General features: G+C 44.8%; 1 protein-coding gene across 1 annotated transcript; it reads left to right on the forward strand.

Annotated features, from left to right (window-relative positions):
* The first annotated feature begins 1001 nt into the window (after window positions 1–1001).
* On the forward strand, window positions 1002–11795 carry LOC107389641 (interleukin-1 receptor type 2). The gene is made up of 10 exons (XM_015965882.3): window positions 1002–1136; window positions 5828–5921; window positions 6163–6421; window positions 7259–7433; window positions 7506–7659; window positions 8380–8454; window positions 8540–8596; window positions 8678–8813; window positions 10965–11110; window positions 11260–11795. The coding sequence occupies exons 2-10, from the start codon at window positions 5837–5839 to the stop codon at window positions 11409–11411; spliced, it is 1239 nt and encodes a 412-aa protein (XP_015821368.1). The 5' UTR covers window positions 1002–1136; window positions 5828–5836; the 3' UTR covers window positions 11412–11795.
* The last annotated feature ends 7365 nt before the right edge of the window (window positions 11796–19160 follow it).

Consider the following 19160-nt stretch of genomic DNA (forward strand, 5'->3'; position numbering starts at 1 on the left):
AACATTCAGCTCGGCGACAGGTTTCCTCTTAAGGAGCAGGTGAGCTTTTATTTTAAGTTTTGTTTTGGATTTTCAGCCCATCTTGGATCTTTTCAGCATCTCCGTAATCCGTTTCTGCTTCCTGATTGGTTGACAGATTCCTGTTAATGTGATTGTCAGAGCTCTCGTACAGCTTTGTCTCACTGGGGGGGAAGAATTAGAGAGTGCTGCGTGTTTCTTTGGCTTGTTAATCATTAATCCTGCTTTATTAATGCAGACAGCTGCCATCAGTGAAGTGTGGAAACCTCTTTTTCAGGCTAACCACAACAAACTCAGCCCTCGGGTTAAAATGACTCAGCTGTCCTTCTGAAACATCTCGGCTGCTCTACAGCTTCTAGTCAGGTGTGGTCAGGTAAGGTCAAAGGTGTTACAACGCTGGCGTCAGGATCCACAGGGGGTTAACGAGTGGGGTCCTCAGATGATCTACTAAACATCCGGTTAGACAAAAATAATAAATACAAAAATGTGTTTCTATTGTGTCATTATGTTTTTTTATCAGCTTCAGGACAATATAGATATCAACAATTTATTATTGTTTGATTTTTAATTCATATCCAAATTCCAGATGCTCCTGTAGATTGAGCCAGAAAACACTAAATCTGGTTAAATCAAATCACCTGAATGTTACAAAAGTGTGTGTGGTGCAACAGGAATCTGCAATCCCTCAGGGAATCCCCCCCACCCCCCATATGCCGATAGTGGCTGTGTGTGTGCATGTGTGTGCGCTCATGTTTGTGCTCTAAAATAAACAACAACGTCAAACACGAAGAGTCCTGTGATGCCAGAGAGTAACGAAGAAAGAAATTCTTCTTAATCCTGTGCAGTCTGTGAGTTTGTGTGTGTGTGTGTGTGTGTGTGTGTGTGTGTGTGTGTGTGTGTGTGTGTACATTGAGGAGTCAGCAGACTTGAGTGGTGAGCTGAGCAGTACACTGCGTTACATTGAGAAACCTGAGAAATTTCCATCTCATGAGGGGAAACATTGAAAAGGAGCTCAGATTCCCTGTGAGCCGCTAGGAGACCTCATACTTCCTGCTGCTGTTGAGGCCACCAGCATCCCATCAGACCCAGAACATATCCACGACTTCAACAGGTCACCAGTGAGTATACCAATCTGCTCATATACCTCTGTGTGTGTGTGTGTGTGTGTGTGTGTGTGTGTGTGTGTGTGTGTGTGCGTGCGTGCGTGCGTGTGTGTGTGTGTGTGTGTGTGTGTGTGTGCGTGTGATTTAAGAAGTACAATTTTCAATGTATAAAATTGTATATAACATTTAGGTCTTAGTATTTATTGAAATATTTATAATTGCCAAAGTTTGTTTGACAAAGGGACACAACGGTTAAGACATTAGCATTTACAGTTCTAGGAGTTGAAATCATCTTATGATATCATAATTCTTATATTTTGAAATCATTATATATATATATATACATATATATATGTATGTATATATACATATATACATGTGTATATATATATATATATATATGTATGTATATATATATATATATTTATGTATATATATATATATATATGTATATATACATAAATATATATATATATACATGTGTATATATATATTTATGTATATATATATATATATATATATTTATGTGTATATAGACATAAATATATATATATACATGTGTGTATATATATATATTTATGTATGTAGACATAAATATATATATATACATGTGTGTATATATATATATATTTCCATGGAGAAAAACTGTGAAAGACAGAAGAAAAAAACTACGATTATTCTAACAAAACCCCTTAACCCTCTCAGACTCCAAATAAGTTTTGACAAAATGACAAACAACTAAGTCCTTCAGGGGTACTTCTGAGTTAATGCTCATGAAATACGTAGGAAGTAATAAACATAGATTTTTCCATAACAGCGGAATAACTAGGTAGGTAGGTTTTAACGTTGCAAATCTGCAGCGCCTGCCTCCAGAGGGTTAAAAAGTAAAATAAAACATGGAGTGTGGGAGTCAGTGTAATCAGGAGGGAATGTGTGCCCTGACGAGTGTAATGATTGACAGCTGATTGTTTCCTAAGGGTCTCAGAGCCCTGCTGGCCGCATGAACTAATAGAGCGAGTCTAGGGGACCACAGTCACTAGGTGATAGAGCTAGGTAGATGTGGGTGTCATCTGCATAAATATGATAGATAATGTTGTTATTGTGTATGACCTGACCCAGGGGGAGCATGTAGAGCTTTAAGAGCAGTGGTCCAAGAATTGAGCCTTGGGAAAACCACACGTCATGGTGATCAGCTTTGATTTGTGACCAATAGAGACAACATAACCTCTGTCTTCAAGATAAGGTTGGAACCAACTGTGGACTGAAAGTCCCACCCAGGTTATGAGCCTATCAAGAAGGATGTTGTGGTTCACTGTATCAACAGCTGCAGTGAGATCGAGCATCATCAGGACAGATGTTTTGCCTGAATCTGTATTTAGATGAATATCATTTAATACTTTAATAAGTGCGGTCTCAGGGCTGTGGTGTTGTCTAAAGCCTGACTGGAAACCATCTAGCAGCTCGTTTGTCTCTAAAAAGTTGTTCAGCTGGATCATAACAGCTTTTTCAATAACTTTCCCGATTAAAGGGAGATTGGTTTGTACTTATTCATCACTAATGGATCTAATTTTATTATCTTTACATGAGGCTTAACAGCAGCAGCAGTTTTCAATAATTTAAGAAAAATATCTGACATTGAAGGGTAAGTCCCACCCTGGGTGGAGTCATACTTAAAACACACTTCCTGTTAGAAAAATGCCCCTAAATGAGGCATCGTCTGGCGGACTGAGAGAGCGATACTGAGGCAATACAAAAACTACCCGTTAACGTGACCCCTGCCTACATTTAACCTTTTTGCCCTCTTGTGAAGAAAGTTGCAACGCTATGAAGGAACTATTAAACTCGATTAACATCAGAGCATAGGTGCACTGCACCGTTAACCTGTGGCTGTAAGTGTGTGTGTGTGTGTGTGTGTGTGTGTGTGTGTGTGTGTGTGTGTGTGTGTGTGTGTGTGTGTATCAGAACATTGTTTAAGTTTTGTTCAGTACAACGTTTAATGACAGTTCAGTGAGACAGAGCTTGAATTTGTGTTCTGAACCTTTTATACATGTTCCGAATGATTACAGGCATCAACAAGCTGCACCTGCTCAACTATTATGGGAAAGCAAAACCACTAACAGGGTGAATAATATCAAATTATTTTTAGGCACAGACAGGGCACCACTTTTGGATAAATTTTATATAAATTGTTTAAATCATTATCTTCTGTTGAAAGGGCAAAACCTTGATGTGCCTGAGTTAACGGAACGGGTTTTGGTTGGTGTCAAATGACCTGTTGTGATTGATCAAAGCAGCCCGCAGCTGTATTAGGGTGGGCCCAAGTGCAAGTGGGTGGGCCCAGGCCCGGTAGTCCCACCCACAACACCGGGGCTGCTCACTGCTCAGTAGAACAAGCAAACAGAGAAACTGCAGCAGGCTGGAGATTTTTCTTTCCATCTTGATCACTAGAAGAGAGGAAGGAGTGTTTTTTTAAGGGGGCGAGCGGCTGTAAGCCGTATTGTTTCAAATCCGTTTGTAACTGGCCAAGCAGCTGGAGGTGCGGTCATGTTAAACAGGACAGACACCACCTGGGAGCTCTCAGCCATCAGCTGTGGCTGATTCAAAATCAATGTAGAGCAGAGTTTTAACCTGAAGAGGAAAAAATAATAACAGTTTTAAGCTGAAATGTGAAATATCGTCGTCATCTTCCTCCGCTTATCCGGGTCCGGGTCGCGGGGGCAGCATCCCAACTAGGGAGCTCCAGACCGTCCTTTCCCCAGCCACCTCCACCAGCTCCTCTGGCAGGACCCCAAGGCGTTCCCGGACCAGATTGGAGATGTAACCTCTCCAACGTGTCCTGGGTCGACCCAGGGTCCTCCTGCCGGCAGGACATGCCCGAAACACCTCCCCAGGGAGGCGTCCAGGAGGCATCCTGACCAGATGCCCAAACCACCTCAACTGACTCCTTTCGATGCAGAGGAGCAGCGGTTCTACTCCGAGTCCCTCCCGAATGTCCGAGCTCCTCACCCTATCTCTAAGGCTGAGCCCAGCCACCCTACGGAGGAAACTCATTTTGGCCGCTTGTATCCGCGATCTCGTTCTTTCGGTCATTACCCAAAGCTCATGACCATAGGTGAGGATTGGGACGTAGATCGACCGGTAAATCGAGAGCCTGGCTTTCTGGCTCAGCTCCCTCTTCACTACGACAGATCGGCTCAGCGTCCGCATCACTGCAGACGCTGAACCAGTTCACCTGTCGATCTCCCGATCCCTCCTACCCTCACTCGTGAACAAGACCCCGAGATACTTAAACTCCTCCACTTGAGGTGAGGTGAGAAATGTGAAATATGATGCATTAAACTGCCAAAATGCCTACAGCACTATTAGACACTCATTTATACAATTAATCAGCAAACAGTTGAGTTAGGTGTTAGTTGCTCTTTAAGGAGCAATCAGCAATCATCAGAACATCAGCTTTCATGCAACTAAAACAGTTAGGTGGGTGGGTGGCTGTCCAGACAGCAGGTGGGTGAGGTCTTAACTATGTCCTCCAGAGTTTGAGCATTAATCACACTGAAAGCTGGCGTTCTAGCCAGACTCTTGCTGTGTGGCTGTAGCTGTGGTCTAGTGGTGCTGGTTGACATGGAGGAATGAATGGCCAATCTGATGTTTATGAAAACTCATTATTACACTCAGTTTGAGAAAAGAAACCAGGAGTTATCTGTGTTGAGAGATCTGTCTTGTAAAGGCGGGTCCTTCTCGTCCAGGTCTCTCTAGTCGGAACAAGTCTGCCTCGAACTGCTGCCGAATACAAAACTAGATAAAGCACCTGTAGATAGCTGCAGCTCAGCCTCCAATGTATTTTATAAATATTAAAATGATGAATTTATTTTCATCATCAGTAATAGTTCTGTGATAAATCTTCAGATTGAATCGAAACCTTTAGTTAAGTTTCTACTGAATCTCCATGACTCATGTCATTAGCAGTTACAGCGTGGACACGCCCACAGGTTCTATGGAGGAGGAAGCCCTAATGACGACATGCCCACAACATTTATGAATGAACTGCCTTCTGACGACACAAGGAAACCGGTGCATAAAGGAAAATATTATCACTAGTGCATGTGAGCATGCTGGAAAGGGAAGATTCCTGTCAGCTGATCCCGTTATAAAAGACAAAGAAGCAGAAGTGAAAATCAGACAGTTTCCATGGAAACAGTGATTTAACTGCCAGAAAACGTCTCTACAGAACTAAAAAAAATGGAAATAATCAGTTAAAATGGGATTTAAGAGAGATTAGTAGTAGATTTTATTTAATCTGAAATATTTAATTAAAAATAAATTACTTTCTTATTCATCTTCCATTGTGAATGTTGACCTTTGATCCAGCTGACCTTAAAGTATTACTTTAGTATTACTCATAATGTGTGAACCCGTGTGGTTAATATGAGCATGGGGAGTGCCCGCCCACTGGTGACAACGCCAGTGATGTCACACATTTCTGGGTATACAAAAGGGATGAATTAAAGCATCACTCCTGGACCTCCCAGAGAAACACCACTGTGTATCTGATTGTTTCCTTTATAAAGTAGCGTCATCGTTATTCTCCTGTCGTTCCTGTCTCAGAACTTCCCAACCGGAGCCAGGTTTCCGATTCGGCTTTTTTTTTTTTGGTGATCTCTTATTTTAGTTAGCAGACATTTGATTTCTGACCTTTGTGACTGCAGACCTCCATCATGGCCTGTGCTGCATTGGTGCTTGCTCTGCTCTTCATTGGGAGTGTTTCTGGACTACCTCCTCTACCTCCTCTACCTATGAAAGGTGAGTGTGTTGCACAGTTTGCTCATTTTAGCCAAGATGAGCAATGTTGTTGCTGAAAGGTGTGACAGGATATTGCTGCATTAGCCCTCACCAGCCTCTTCTCACTGATTTTCAACACCTGATGACACCAAGGAGTCAATTTCCCTTTAAAAAAATAACTATTTTGCCTAAATGACATTATTTCAGGAGTGAGTGTTGTACTGCTGCAGTGTTAATCCTTTGAACTTTGTTTTTACAACAGATGGCTGTTACCAGGTATCTCCGGAGGTGGATGTCTTCAGGGTTGAGGGCGAGGCTGTAATCCTCTACTTTCCAATGTTCATGAGAGTACTTAAAGTACGCAAAATCATCCCACCGACGGCAAAGTACGTCATCAGCAGGTCCAACGGGACAGAGAGAGTGGCATACAAGAGCGAGGGGCGTGTCCAGCAGCACGATAAACAGCTGTGGTTCCTCCCGGCTCAGGCCTCAGACTCAGGAGAATACACCTGCACATACAGGTAGTCCACAGCATTCATCTGAATACACGAAACACTCGCTGTATGCCGGAGTTTTAACCCAAGAACATTTTACCATGAACCATCACGGACTTAGAATTGTAATTCCTTAACACAAGGAAACCGGTGCATATAGGAAAATATTTATCACTAGTGTATGGGAGCGCGGTAAGGGATGGTTCCTGTCAGCTGATCGCGTTATAATCAGCTAAGTTTCCTTAACAAGGCTTGTCTGGCTCATCTGAGCTCAGCCCAGTGTGTTCCATTTTCTATCTTATGTCTTTGAGCGCACGCACGTGTGTGTGTGTGTGTGTGTGTGTGTGTGTGTGTGTGTGTGGTGTGTGTGTGTGTGTGTGTGTGTGTGTGTGTGTGTGTGTGTGTGTGTGTGTGTGTGTGTGTGTGGTGTGTGTGTGTGTGTGTGTGTGTGTGTGTGTGTGTGTGTGTCAGACAATGAGTGTAATGGGGATATTATTGTCATTGTGCTTTTATATTTGTGGGGAGGGAGGGAATGTGGGTATGTGGGGTCATTTTAATTTGTAAAGCACTTTGCATTTATTGTATGAATTGTGCTGTATAAATAAAGTTTGATTTGATCTGATTTGACTCTGGTGTGAGAGTTGAATCCCGCAGGGTGAACCACGTGGCCTGACCTTAGCTAAACAGAAGAAAACAGATAGATTAATGGATGCATAATCAGGAGATTAGGGATAAAGGGGTATCTAAAACCCTTCTATTGTTAGTGAAAAGTTTAGTTTGCTTAAATGAAGGTTTAGGTTTCGAAGCCCTTTGATCAAATGCAACATAATCTTTCTAACTTTGATTCATTAATTTCCTCTGCAGAAATGACACCTACTGTGTGACTGGGAGCATCACGTTACACGTGTTTGAGTCCGATTCGGTCAGCATAGAGAAACTGTCCTACCCATGGCCAGCCACAGAGGGGGAGAACGTGGAGTTCACCTGTCCATCCCTGAGCCGCTTCAACAAGACCGACTGGCTGATAGAGTGGTACAAGGTGGGTGGGAGAAACGTTTCCCCGTTTCCTTTTGTTTTAAACAAGAACTAACAGCATCGTCCTCTGGGACAGGACTCCAGCTCCTCTCCTCTTGAGCCCAGGACAGGAACGCTGACGATCCCTGCTGTGAGGAAATCCCACTCAGGCGTCTACACCTGCAGACTCACGGTGCTCATCAACAAGCAGCCGTACAAAGTCAGCAGAGCCTTTACGCTCCATGTGCAAGGTTGGTTCAGCTTAAAGCAGCAGACGTACACACCTCGCCGAGGTTAGAGTTGTAACTGAAGGGAGTTAACGTAGACCAAACTTTCGACTGAATCAGGAGATACCCCCTCCTGTTGGATGAACACACAAAACAATGACTCAATATTGAAGATCTTAGTTTAGAAGTACTTTTTTGTCTTCAATCAGCCTAAAAGAGCACACGTCACCCCTCTGTTCATTGAGCTCCACTGGCTACCGCTAGCAGCACGCATCAAATTCAAATTGCTAACACTAGCATAAAAAGTCCGAGATGGTACGGCTCCCATCTACCTGAATCCTCTTGCAAAGGCTTACGTCTCGGCCCGGCCGCTCCGGTCATCACAGGATCGTCGGCTAGCAGTGCCTACACCACGCTCAGGACAATCCAGACTCTTCTCATGCATCGTTCCACAAATGTGGAATGACCTTCCAAGCACTACCAGAACAGGGGCTTCCTTTTCAATTTTCAAGAAACTCCTGAAGACCCTGCTCTTCAGAGAGCATCTTCTAAACTAGCACCCTCCCTGCACCCGTCCCCCCTCTACTGTCCACTCCTTGTTCCCTCCTCTCCATGATTGATGTCAAGTTGTTGTTGTTAGCCTCAAGGGCAAAATGCCAATTATCACTTGTAAGTCGCTTTGGACAAAAGCGTCTGCTAAATACATAAACATAAACATAAACATAAACTTTTTTTATCTGCCAGGGTCAAACCCTGCTATTACCACCACTGTGCCTAAGGTCTCCACATCAGCTCCAGATTCTCACAGCACTCCTAATGGTGAGTTATTTTCCTTAATGATTGAAGAGACTGCAGAAGTGTTGGTTCTAATGTAATGTTTTCATTTATGTCCTGTTTGTGATAGTTGGGCCACCTGTGATTGTCTCACCAGTCAATGGAACCATTTTTGAGAGTCCACACGGTGCGTTTGTTACGACATGCCAGGTGTCACGCAGTCAAAGGATTCAGAACAGAAATGTTGATTTTTAAATACTGTATGCAGGCTCAGGACTGGAATTGCACTGTCAGGTTGTCATTGGATGTGAAGAGGCAGATTCAACGGTGGTCTCTTGGCTAATAAACGGCCAATCGGTGGAGTCATCCTACCTGGACAAGAGGGCTCTGCAGGGAGGGAGAAGGTACGGGTTGATTTGTGGTTGATGCATGTTTTGGTATTCAGATGTCCTCATCAGAAATCAGTACTGAAAAACAGAGAGATGATTATCGTGGCTGTAGTCTTTTCACACCATCAACGGAGTCCTAGGTCATTTTTAATCACCCACACCTACCTCCTGCATTAGCTTCTGATAGAAAATAGATGGTAAAACTGTAGGATTTGAAAAGCATGACAGATCTACGTTGCACTGTCCCTCAACAGTCATGGACTCGGCCATCTTGATTCATGACGGGGAAGGCTGTTGTTGGTTTAGCGTCCAGGAAACAGCAGAGAACGTCCCGGCAAACTCCTTCAGGCCTTTGAAGGCAGGCAGGTCTTTGAGGAGATGCAAAGCAGAGTCAGTGGTAGAGTCGCGTTGCTATTAGCCAATCAAAGGAGAGATGCCCCAAGTCAGGAAACGAGACTCCAAATCCTACCAGCGGAATCGACTTTCTCCTCCAGTTGACTTTTACTTCCTGAAACAGATGAAAATGAGCTTCATTCCCCAGAGTATGACTTACAAGGTATTTGTTCCTTCTAGAAACCACTGCACCTGCACTGATTGCACGAGTGATCCACTTCTCTAAAGAGATCCCACAAATTAAAGGTCTTACAGCTTTAACATTAGCTGAATCTTTTCATATGTTGTTTAACCTCATTTTCAAACATAGAGAATAATGCTTTTTTATTAGTATATCAACATTCATGAATATGCCATTTAGCTACATAAAATAACAGCTTAATGATATAAAAATGATGTTTTTCCCATGCAGTGTTCAAAGTTAACCCTCAGGTTATTAGTCTGCCAGGTGCATAAGCAAAACTAATTGTTTTGGTTTTCTACAATTTGAAGTTCAGGAAGAGAGTCAAACTGTGTTTATTTACTTATCAGAGGTCAGGTTGACCTTTTGACTTCAATACAAACAGCAGAAGATCTAAAGAAATGTGTAGAGTTTCTCGCTCGGGCCACATATGGAGAAATGACTGAATTTGATGAATGGTAAAAATCATGAATTTGACTACTTTTCTCCAAAATGAAACCCTAATATCACAGAAAGCGTGATTATTTGTTGCAGATGTTACAGGATAAAAAACTATGATTTGAATGGAAGTCAATGGGACATTTTTGTCTGCTAAATTCAATCTGTTGCTAAGCAAAAAATATTTAATGCTAAATTATTTTTTGAGACATTTCATAACATGACCAAGAGTGATTTATAATAAATGCCCCAGGAAGAAAAAGTGTTTTTTTTTTTTTTGGAAATAACAGATTTTTTCTTTTAATCAAACTGGCATTTGAAGGGTTACAAGACTCAAAATGATGGAAATTTTTATACGTTTGAGCAAAATCTATGACTGATCTTACTTCTTTCACTTTATTGGTTAACATCATCGAACTTATGTGGCGCTTTTTAGGACACTCAAAGACACGTTCACACACTCTCACATTCACACACTGCCAGTGATGGTAAGCTACTTTGTAGCCACAGCCATCCTGGGGTGGTCTGACAGGGGCGAGTCTGCCATTTGGCGCCGTCGGCCCCTCTAACTACCACCAACACAGACAAGTTGGGTGAAGTGTCTTGCCCAAGGACACAACAGCAGAATACCTCTGGCGGGAGCTGGAATCGAACCCATGACCCTCCGATCATGAGGCAACCCGCTCTACCACCTGAGCTACTGCTGCTCCTTGTATCTTGTTGAGGTTTCTTCCTGTTAAAAGGGAGTTTTCCTCTCCACTGTCGCTAAATGCTTGCTTAGTATGAGGATTGCTGTAAAGTCACTGACACTAGTCCGTGACTTGATGCAATTTGCTGGGTTCCTTATATAGGAAACCTTTTTCTGATTGGCTTAATGAACTGACTTGAATTGGAATGTTTATTATGTGAAGTGCCTTGAGACGACTCTTGTCGTGATATGGCGCTATATAAATAAAATTGAATTGAAATGAACTTGCATTTAATATTTTAAAGTTTTGTATTTTCAGAAATAAACAACCACTTTTTTTCTTCACTGATTTCTGATTACTAATTTCTCATTACTAAAACGTACATTTACTAACAACTCGAGTGTGAACTCTCTTTAATCATTCATTACTGGTTGGTTCTGACTGATGATGTCCATCTGTTTCCAGGGTAACCAGGTTGACTACAGCCTGCCAGGTTGAGATGAGACTCATCATCTCTTTAGTTACAGAGGAAGATGAGAAGACAGAGATGAAGTGCATCACTCAAAGCACAGGAGGGAGACAAGAAATTGTTACGATGCTTCAACTAGAAGGTGTGTCATCTCTCATAAACTGTCAAAATAAAAGCATGGCTGAAATTCCACTAATATTTAATTTATGAAACAGTAACTGGTTTTGTGCTTTTCTTACCAGTACGAGTGAATCAAACACCCGATTTACATTGTTACAATGTATTTTACAGATTCCAGCTCTACATGGCTAATTGTTGCCATGGTGACCACATCCTGCTTCCTGACTGTGGTCTCTATCTTCCTCTATGCCCTCTTCAAACCTAAAAGGAAAAACAAGATGGATTACTTCCTTGCTCGTCAGAACAGCACCTTCTCGGTCTAGCTTTTTATTTTACACACTCCTTAAAACAAAAGAGCTACTTTAAAGTGACATTGTGTAGTTTTCCTGGCGATAGGGGGCAGTAGATACCTAAACCTTTGCAAGCAAGCAGTACTTTTGTGCTGAAGTAAGACATTTACCAATATATATGTTATATGTTATATATATTTTTCAACAACTGGGCATCATTTTATTTATTTTCAACAACATTTTGATGGATATTTCCAGAAATTTATGGCAAAAACTACACATTGTCACTTTAAGGCATTTCACTTCATTTGACTGAAATTCATGTCTAGTAGTTTATCCCCCTTTTTTGTTGATGCATTAAAAAACTTTATGGATGTAACAAATGTTGTTAATGGTAAATAAAATTAAAACATCATTGCACCTTGTCATTGTTCTATTTCCCCACTAAGCTGTTTAAATTCAGCAGTTTTTACTTGATCTCAGGTAAACATAAGAATAATATCTGTAGATTTTCATGTAAAACGGGTGAACGTGTGTGTGAATGAGTGGATGACTGCTTGTATTGTAGAACCCTATGAAGGCACTAAACAAACATAAGCCATTCATCATTAAACATTTTAAAGGCAAACATGTTGCTGTCCCAAAAATACTCTAACAGATCAATTAGTCATCCATCCATCCATTCTATCCGGGGTCGGGTCGAAGGGGCAGCAGCCTAAGCAGGCAGGCCCAGACTTCCTTCTCCACAGCCACTTTGGTCAGCTCCAGGAGATATCACAAGGCATTCCAGCTGAGAACCATTATCCCAGCAGGGTGTCCAGGGTTCTCCTTTGGGTCTCCTCCCGGAAAACCTCACCAGGAAGGCGTCCAGTAGGCGTCCTAACTAGAGGCCCGAGCCACCTCAAATGTTTGTTTATGTATTTAGCAGACACTTTTGTCCAAAGCGACTTACAAGTGATAATCGTCATGTTGCCCTTGAGGCTAACAACAACAATAACAACAACAACTTGACATCAATCATGGAGAGGAGGGAACAAGGAGTGGACAGTAGAGAGGGGGGACGGGTGCAGGGAAGGTGCTAGTTTAGAAGATGCTCTCTGAAGAGCAGGGTCTTCAGGAGTTTCTTGAAAATTGAAAAGGAAGCCCCTGTTCTGGTAGTGCTTGGTAGATCATTCCACATTTGTGGAAGGATGCATGAGAAGAGCCTGGATTGTCCTGAGCGTGGTGTAGGCACTGCTAGCCAACGATCGTGTGATGGCCGGAGCGGCCGGGCCGGGACATAAGCCTTTGCAAGAGGATTCAGGTAGATGGGAACCGCACCATCTCGGACTTTGTATGCTAGTGTTAGCAATTTGAATTTGATGCATGCTGCTAGTGGTAGCCAGTGGAGCTCAATGAACAGAGAGGTGACGTGTGCTCTTTTTGGCTGATTGAAGACCAGACGTGCCGCTGCGTTCTCGACGATTTGAAGAGGTCTCACAGTACAGCCTGGAAGACCAGTTAGAAGGGCATTGCAGTAATCGAGGTGGGAGATGACAGTAGATTGCACCAGGAGCTGGGTGGCATGTTGTATTAGGTATGGTCTGATCTTTTGTATGTTATACAGCGCAAAGCAGCATGACTGAGCAACAGAGGCAACATGATCTTTAAAGGTCAGGTGTTCATCAATCACAACACCCAGATTTCAAACTGCCTTTGAAGGAGCCAGAGATAGGAAGCCATTTTGGATTGAGATATTGTGCTGTATGGATGGTTTTGCTGGGGTGACAAGTAGTTCAGTTTTAGAGAGGTTGAGTTGGAGATGGTGGGATTTCATCCATTTTGATATGTCAGAGAGACAGTTTGATATTCGTGCAGAGACAGTGTGGTCGTCCGGTGGAAATGACAGATAGAGCTGGGTGTCGTCTGCATAGCAGTGGTAGGAGAAGCCATGTGATTGACTGATCTCACCCAGTGAGGCGGTGTATGTGGCAAAGAGAAGAGTTCCCAGTACAGAGCCCTGGGGGACTCCTGTGGCAAGATGGTGCACAGTAGAGGATTGTCCAAGCCAAAATACACTGAATAATCATCCTGTGAGGTACAATTCAAACCAGGTTTGTGCCTTCGCTGTGATGCCCACGCTAGAGAGCGTAGACAAAAGGAAGCCATGGTTGACAGTGTCAAATGCAGCCGATAAGTCGAGCAGGATGAGCACTGAGGATTTGGCAGTCTTACTAGCTTCTTTTAAGGATTCCATCACTGCTAACAGAGCAGTTTCAGTGGAGTGGCCCTTTTTGAACCCAGATTGGTAAGGGTCAAGCAGACAGTTTTGTGAGAAGTAGTCTGTGATCTGCTTGAAAGCCACCTTTTCAATGATTTTGGACAGAAAAGGGAGGAGAGAGCTAGGTCGGTAGTTCTCCACATGATTTGGAGGAAGAGATGTTTTATTTATTCTTTTTTTTTTTGCTGCGGTTCAACCTGAGCATGCTTGAGAGAGGTGGGAAATGTGGCGGATGTCAGTGAAGCGTTGATCACATGTGTGACTGCTGCGGCTACTGTAGGATCAATAGCTTGGAGCAGCTTAGTCGGAATGGGGTCGAGTGGGCATGTAGTAGGGCGGGTGCACGTGAAAAGCTTGGACACACAGTTCTCAGTGAGAGGGGAAAAAGAGGAAAATAAAGCAGTAGGGCTTGAGGTGGTTGGGCTAGAAGGAGTTTGTGGTAGCAAATGTTCAGGAGTGGCCAATTGAGTAAACTGTTTGCTTATAGCTGCCACTTTGTCAAATGGTAAATGGCCTGTACATGATATAGCACCTAGAGTCCTGGAACCCCTCAAGGTGCTTTACAACACAATCAGCCATTCACCAATTCACACACACGTTCACACACTGGTGAGGATGAGCTACAATGTAGCCACAGCTGCCCTGGGGCGCAATGACAGGCGAGGCTCCCGAGCACTGGCGCCACCGGTCCCTCCGACCACCACCAGCAGGCAACGTGGGTTAAGTGTCTTGCCCAAGGACACAACGACATGTGCTCCTGTGTTCCATGTGCTCTTGTGCTCCTGTGTTCCATGTGCTCCATGGGCTCCATGTGCTCCCGAGTTCCATGTGCTTCTGTGTTCCATGTGCTTGTGTGTTCCATGTGCTCCTGTGTTCCATATACTCGTGTGTTCCATGTGCTCCTGTGTTCCTTGTGCTCATGTGTTCCATGTGCTCCTGTGTTCCATGTGTTCCATGGGCTCTATGTGCTCCTGTGTTCCACGTGCTCCCGAGTTCCATGTGCTCTTGTGTTCCATGTGCTCTTGTGTTCCATGTGCTCCTGTGTTCCATGTGCTCCTGTGTTCCATGCGCTCGTGTGTTCCATGTGCTCCTGTGTTCCATGTGCTCCTGTGTTCCATGTGCTCATGTGTTTCATGTGCTCCTGTGTTCCATATACTCGTGTGTTCCATGTGCTCGTGTGTTCCATGTGCTCCTGTGTTCCATGTGCTCGTGTGTTCCATGTGTTCCTTGTTCTCGTGTGTTCCATGTGCTCCTGTGTTCCATGTGCTCTTGTGTTCCATGTGCTCTTGTGTTCCATGTGCTCCATGTGCTCCTGTGTTCCATGTGCTCTTGTGTTCCATGTGCTCCTGTGTTCTTGTGTTCCATGTGCTCCTGTGTTCCATTAGCTCCATGTGCTGCATGTGCTCTTGTGTTCCATGTGCTCCATGTTCTGCGTGTGCTCCTGTGTTCCATGTGCTCTTGTGTTCCATGTGCTCTTGTGTTCCATGTGCTCCTGTGTTCCATGTGCTCCATATGCTCCATGTGCTGCATGTTCTCTTGTGTTCTCGTGATCTTGTGTTCCTTGTGCTCCTGTGTTCCATGTCCTCCTGTGTTCCATGTGCTGCATGTTCTCTTGTGTTCATGTGATCTTGTGTTCCTTGTGCTCCTGTGTTCCATTTGCTCCTTTGTTCCATGTGCTTGTGTGTTCCATGTTTTCTTGTGTTCTTGTGCTCTTGTGCTACATGTGCTCCAGTGTTCTTGTGGTCTTGTGTTCCATATGCTAAATGTGTTCTTGCGTTCCATGTGCTCCATGAACACAGGCAACACATGGAACACAAGAACAAACGAGCACATGGAACACAAGAGCACATGGAACACACGAGCACATGGAACACAAGAGCACATGGAACACACGAGCACATGGAACACACGAGCACATGGAACACACAAGCACATGGAACACAAGAGCAGAAGAACAGAGGAGCACATAGAACACAGGAGCACATGGAACACACAAGCACATGGAACACACAAGCACATGGAACACAGGAGCACATGGAACACACGAGCACATGGAACACAAGAGCAGAAGAACAGAGGAGCACATAGAACACAGGAGCACATGGAACACACAAGCACATGGAACACAGGAGCAGAAGAACAGAGGAGCACATAGAACACAGGAGCACATGGAATACACGAGCACATGGAACACACAAGCACATGGAACACAGGAGCACATGGAACACACGAGCACATGGAACACAAGAGCAGAAGAACAGAGGAGCACATAGAACACAGGAGCACATGGAACACAGGAGCACATGGAACACAGGAGCACATGGAACACAGGAGCACATGGAACACACGAGCACATGGAACACAGGAGAACATGGAACACAGGAGCACATGGAACACAGGAGAACATGGAACACAGGAGAACAAGAACAGAGGAGCACATGGAACACAAGAGCACATGGAACACAGGAGAACAAGAACAGAGGAGCACATGGAACTCAAGAGCACATGAAACACAAGAGCACATGGAACACGGGAGCACAAGAACAGCGGAGCACATGGAACACAGGAGCACAAGAAAAGAGGAGCAGAAGAACAGAGGAGCACATGGAACACAGGAGCACATGGAACACAGGAGCACATGGAACACGGGAGCACATGGAACACGGGAGCACAAGAACAGAGGAGCACATGGAACACAGGAGCACAAGAACAGAGGAGCACATGGAACACAGGAGCACATGGAACACGGGAGCACAAGAACAGAGGAGCACATGGAACACGGGAGCACATGGAACACAGGAGCACATGGAACACGGGAGCACAAGAACAGAGGAGCACATGGAACACATGAGCAGAAGAACAGAGGAGCACATGGAACACAAGAGCACATGGAACACAGGAGCACAAGAACAGAGGAGCACATGGAACTCAAGAGCACATGAAACACAAGAGCACATGGAACACGGGAGCACAAGAACAGAGGAGCACATGGAACACAGGAGCACAAGAACAGAGGAGCACATGGAACACAGGAGAACAAGAACAGAGGAGCACATGGAACACATGAGCAGAAGAACAGAGGAGCACATGGAACACAAGAGCACATGGAACACAGGAGCACAAGAACAGAGGAGCACATGGAACTCAAGAGCACATGAAACACAAGAGCACATGGAACACGGGAGCACAAGAACAGAGGAGCACATGGAACACAGGAGCACAAGAACAGAGGAGCACATGGAACACAGGAGAACAAGAACAGAGGAGCACATGGAACACAAGAGCACATGGAACACAGGAGCACAAGAACAGAGGAGCACATGGAACACGGGAGCACAAGAACACAGGAGCACATGGAACTCAAGAGCACATGAAACACAAGAGCACATGGAACACGGGAGCACAAGAACAGAGGAGCACATGGAACACAGGAGCACAAGAAAAGAGGAGCACATGGAACACAGGAGCACATGGAACATGGGAGCACATGGAACACATGAGCAGAAGAACAGAGCAGCACATGGAACACACGAGCACATGGAACACAGGAGCACATGGAACACACAAGCACATGGAACACACAAGCACATGGAACACAAAACCACCAGAACACAGGAGCATATGGAACACAGGAGCACATGAAACACACTAGCACATGGATCACAGGAGCACATGGAACTCGGGAGCACATGGAACACATGAGCAGAAGAACAGAGGAGCACATGGAACACAGGAGCACATGGAACACAGGAGCACATGGAACACACTAGCACATGGAACACATGAGCAGAAGAACACAGGAGCACATGGAACACAGGAGCACATGGAACACATGAGCACATGGAACACACAAGCACATGGAACACAGGAGCAGAAGAACAGAGGAGCACATGGAACACAGGAGCACATGGAACACATGAGCACATGGAACACAAAACCACCAGAACACAGGAGCACATGGAACACAGGAGCACATGGAACACACGAGCACATGGAACACACTAGCACATGGAACACACAAGCACATGGAACACAGGAGCAGAAGAACAGAGGAGCACATAGAACACAGGAGCACATGGAACACATGAGCACATGGAACACAAAACCACCAGAACACAGGAGCACATGGAACACAGGAGCACATGGAACACAGGAGCACATGGAACACACGAGCACATGGAACACACTAGCACATGGAACACACGAGCACATGGAACACATGAGCAGAAGAACAGAGGAGCACATGGAACACAAGAGCACATGGAACACAGGAGAACAAGAACAGAGGAGCACATGGAACACAAGAGCACATGGAACACAAGAGCACATGGAACACAGGAGAACAAGAACAGAGGAGCACATGGAACACAAGAGCACATGGAACACAGGAGCACAAGAACAGAGGAGCACATGGAACACGGGAGCACAAGAACACAGGAGCACATGGAACTCAAGAGCACATGAAACACAAGAGCACATGGAACACGGGAGCACAAGAACAGAGGAGCACATGGAACACAGGAGCACAAGAACAGAGGAGCACATGGAACACAGGAGCACAAGAAAAGAGGAGCACATGGAACACAGGAGCACATGGAACACGGGAGCACAAGAACAGAGGAGCACATGGAACACGGGAGCACAAGAACAGAGGAGCACATGGAACACAGGAGCACAAGAAAAGAGGAGCACATGGAACACAGGAGCACATGGAACACGGGAGCACAAGAACAGAGGAGCACATGGAACACACGAGCACATGGAACACAGGAGCACATGGAACACACAAGCACATGGAACACATGAGCAGAAGAACAGAGGAGCCCATGGAACACACGCGCACATGGAACACAGGAGCACATGAAACACACTAGCACATGGATCACAGGAGCACATGGAACTCGGGAGCACATGGAACACACTAGCACATGGAACACATGAGCAGAAGAACAGAGGAGCACATGGAACACAGGAGCACATGGAACACACTAGCACATGGAACACATGAGCAGAAGAACACAGGAGCACATGGAACACACAAGCACATGGAACACAGGAGCAGAAGAACAGAGGAGCACATGGAACACAGGAGCACATGGAACACATGAGCACATGGAACACAAAACCACCAGAACACAGGAGCACATGGAACACAGGAGCACATGGAACACAGGAGCACATGGAACACACGAGCACATGGAACACACTAGCACATGGAACACACGAGCACATGGAACACACAAGCACATGGAACACAGGAGCAGAAGAACAGAGGAGCACATAGAACGTTGGTTACGTATTGTAACCCCAGATTCTATGAGTCTAGTCGCAGCCCTTAAGCGAGCTGCTATTGGAAGGGTGATCTCAGCATCAGCCAATCATGAAGAGCTTAAATGTACGCCCACCACGTGGGCACCCCTTGTGGGTTATATAAGTGGAGCGACTCCACTGTTCGCCTCCGATGGCTCTTAGTCCTAACAGAACCAGTGGGGCCAGTGGCTTAAGGGCTGCGACTAGACTCA

The sequence above is a fragment of the Nothobranchius furzeri genome, chromosome 14, assembly GCF_043380555.1.
Source record: "Nothobranchius furzeri strain GRZ-AD chromosome 14, NfurGRZ-RIMD1, whole genome shotgun sequence".
Taxonomy (NCBI): Eukaryota; Metazoa; Chordata; class Actinopteri; order Cyprinodontiformes; family Nothobranchiidae; genus Nothobranchius; species Nothobranchius furzeri.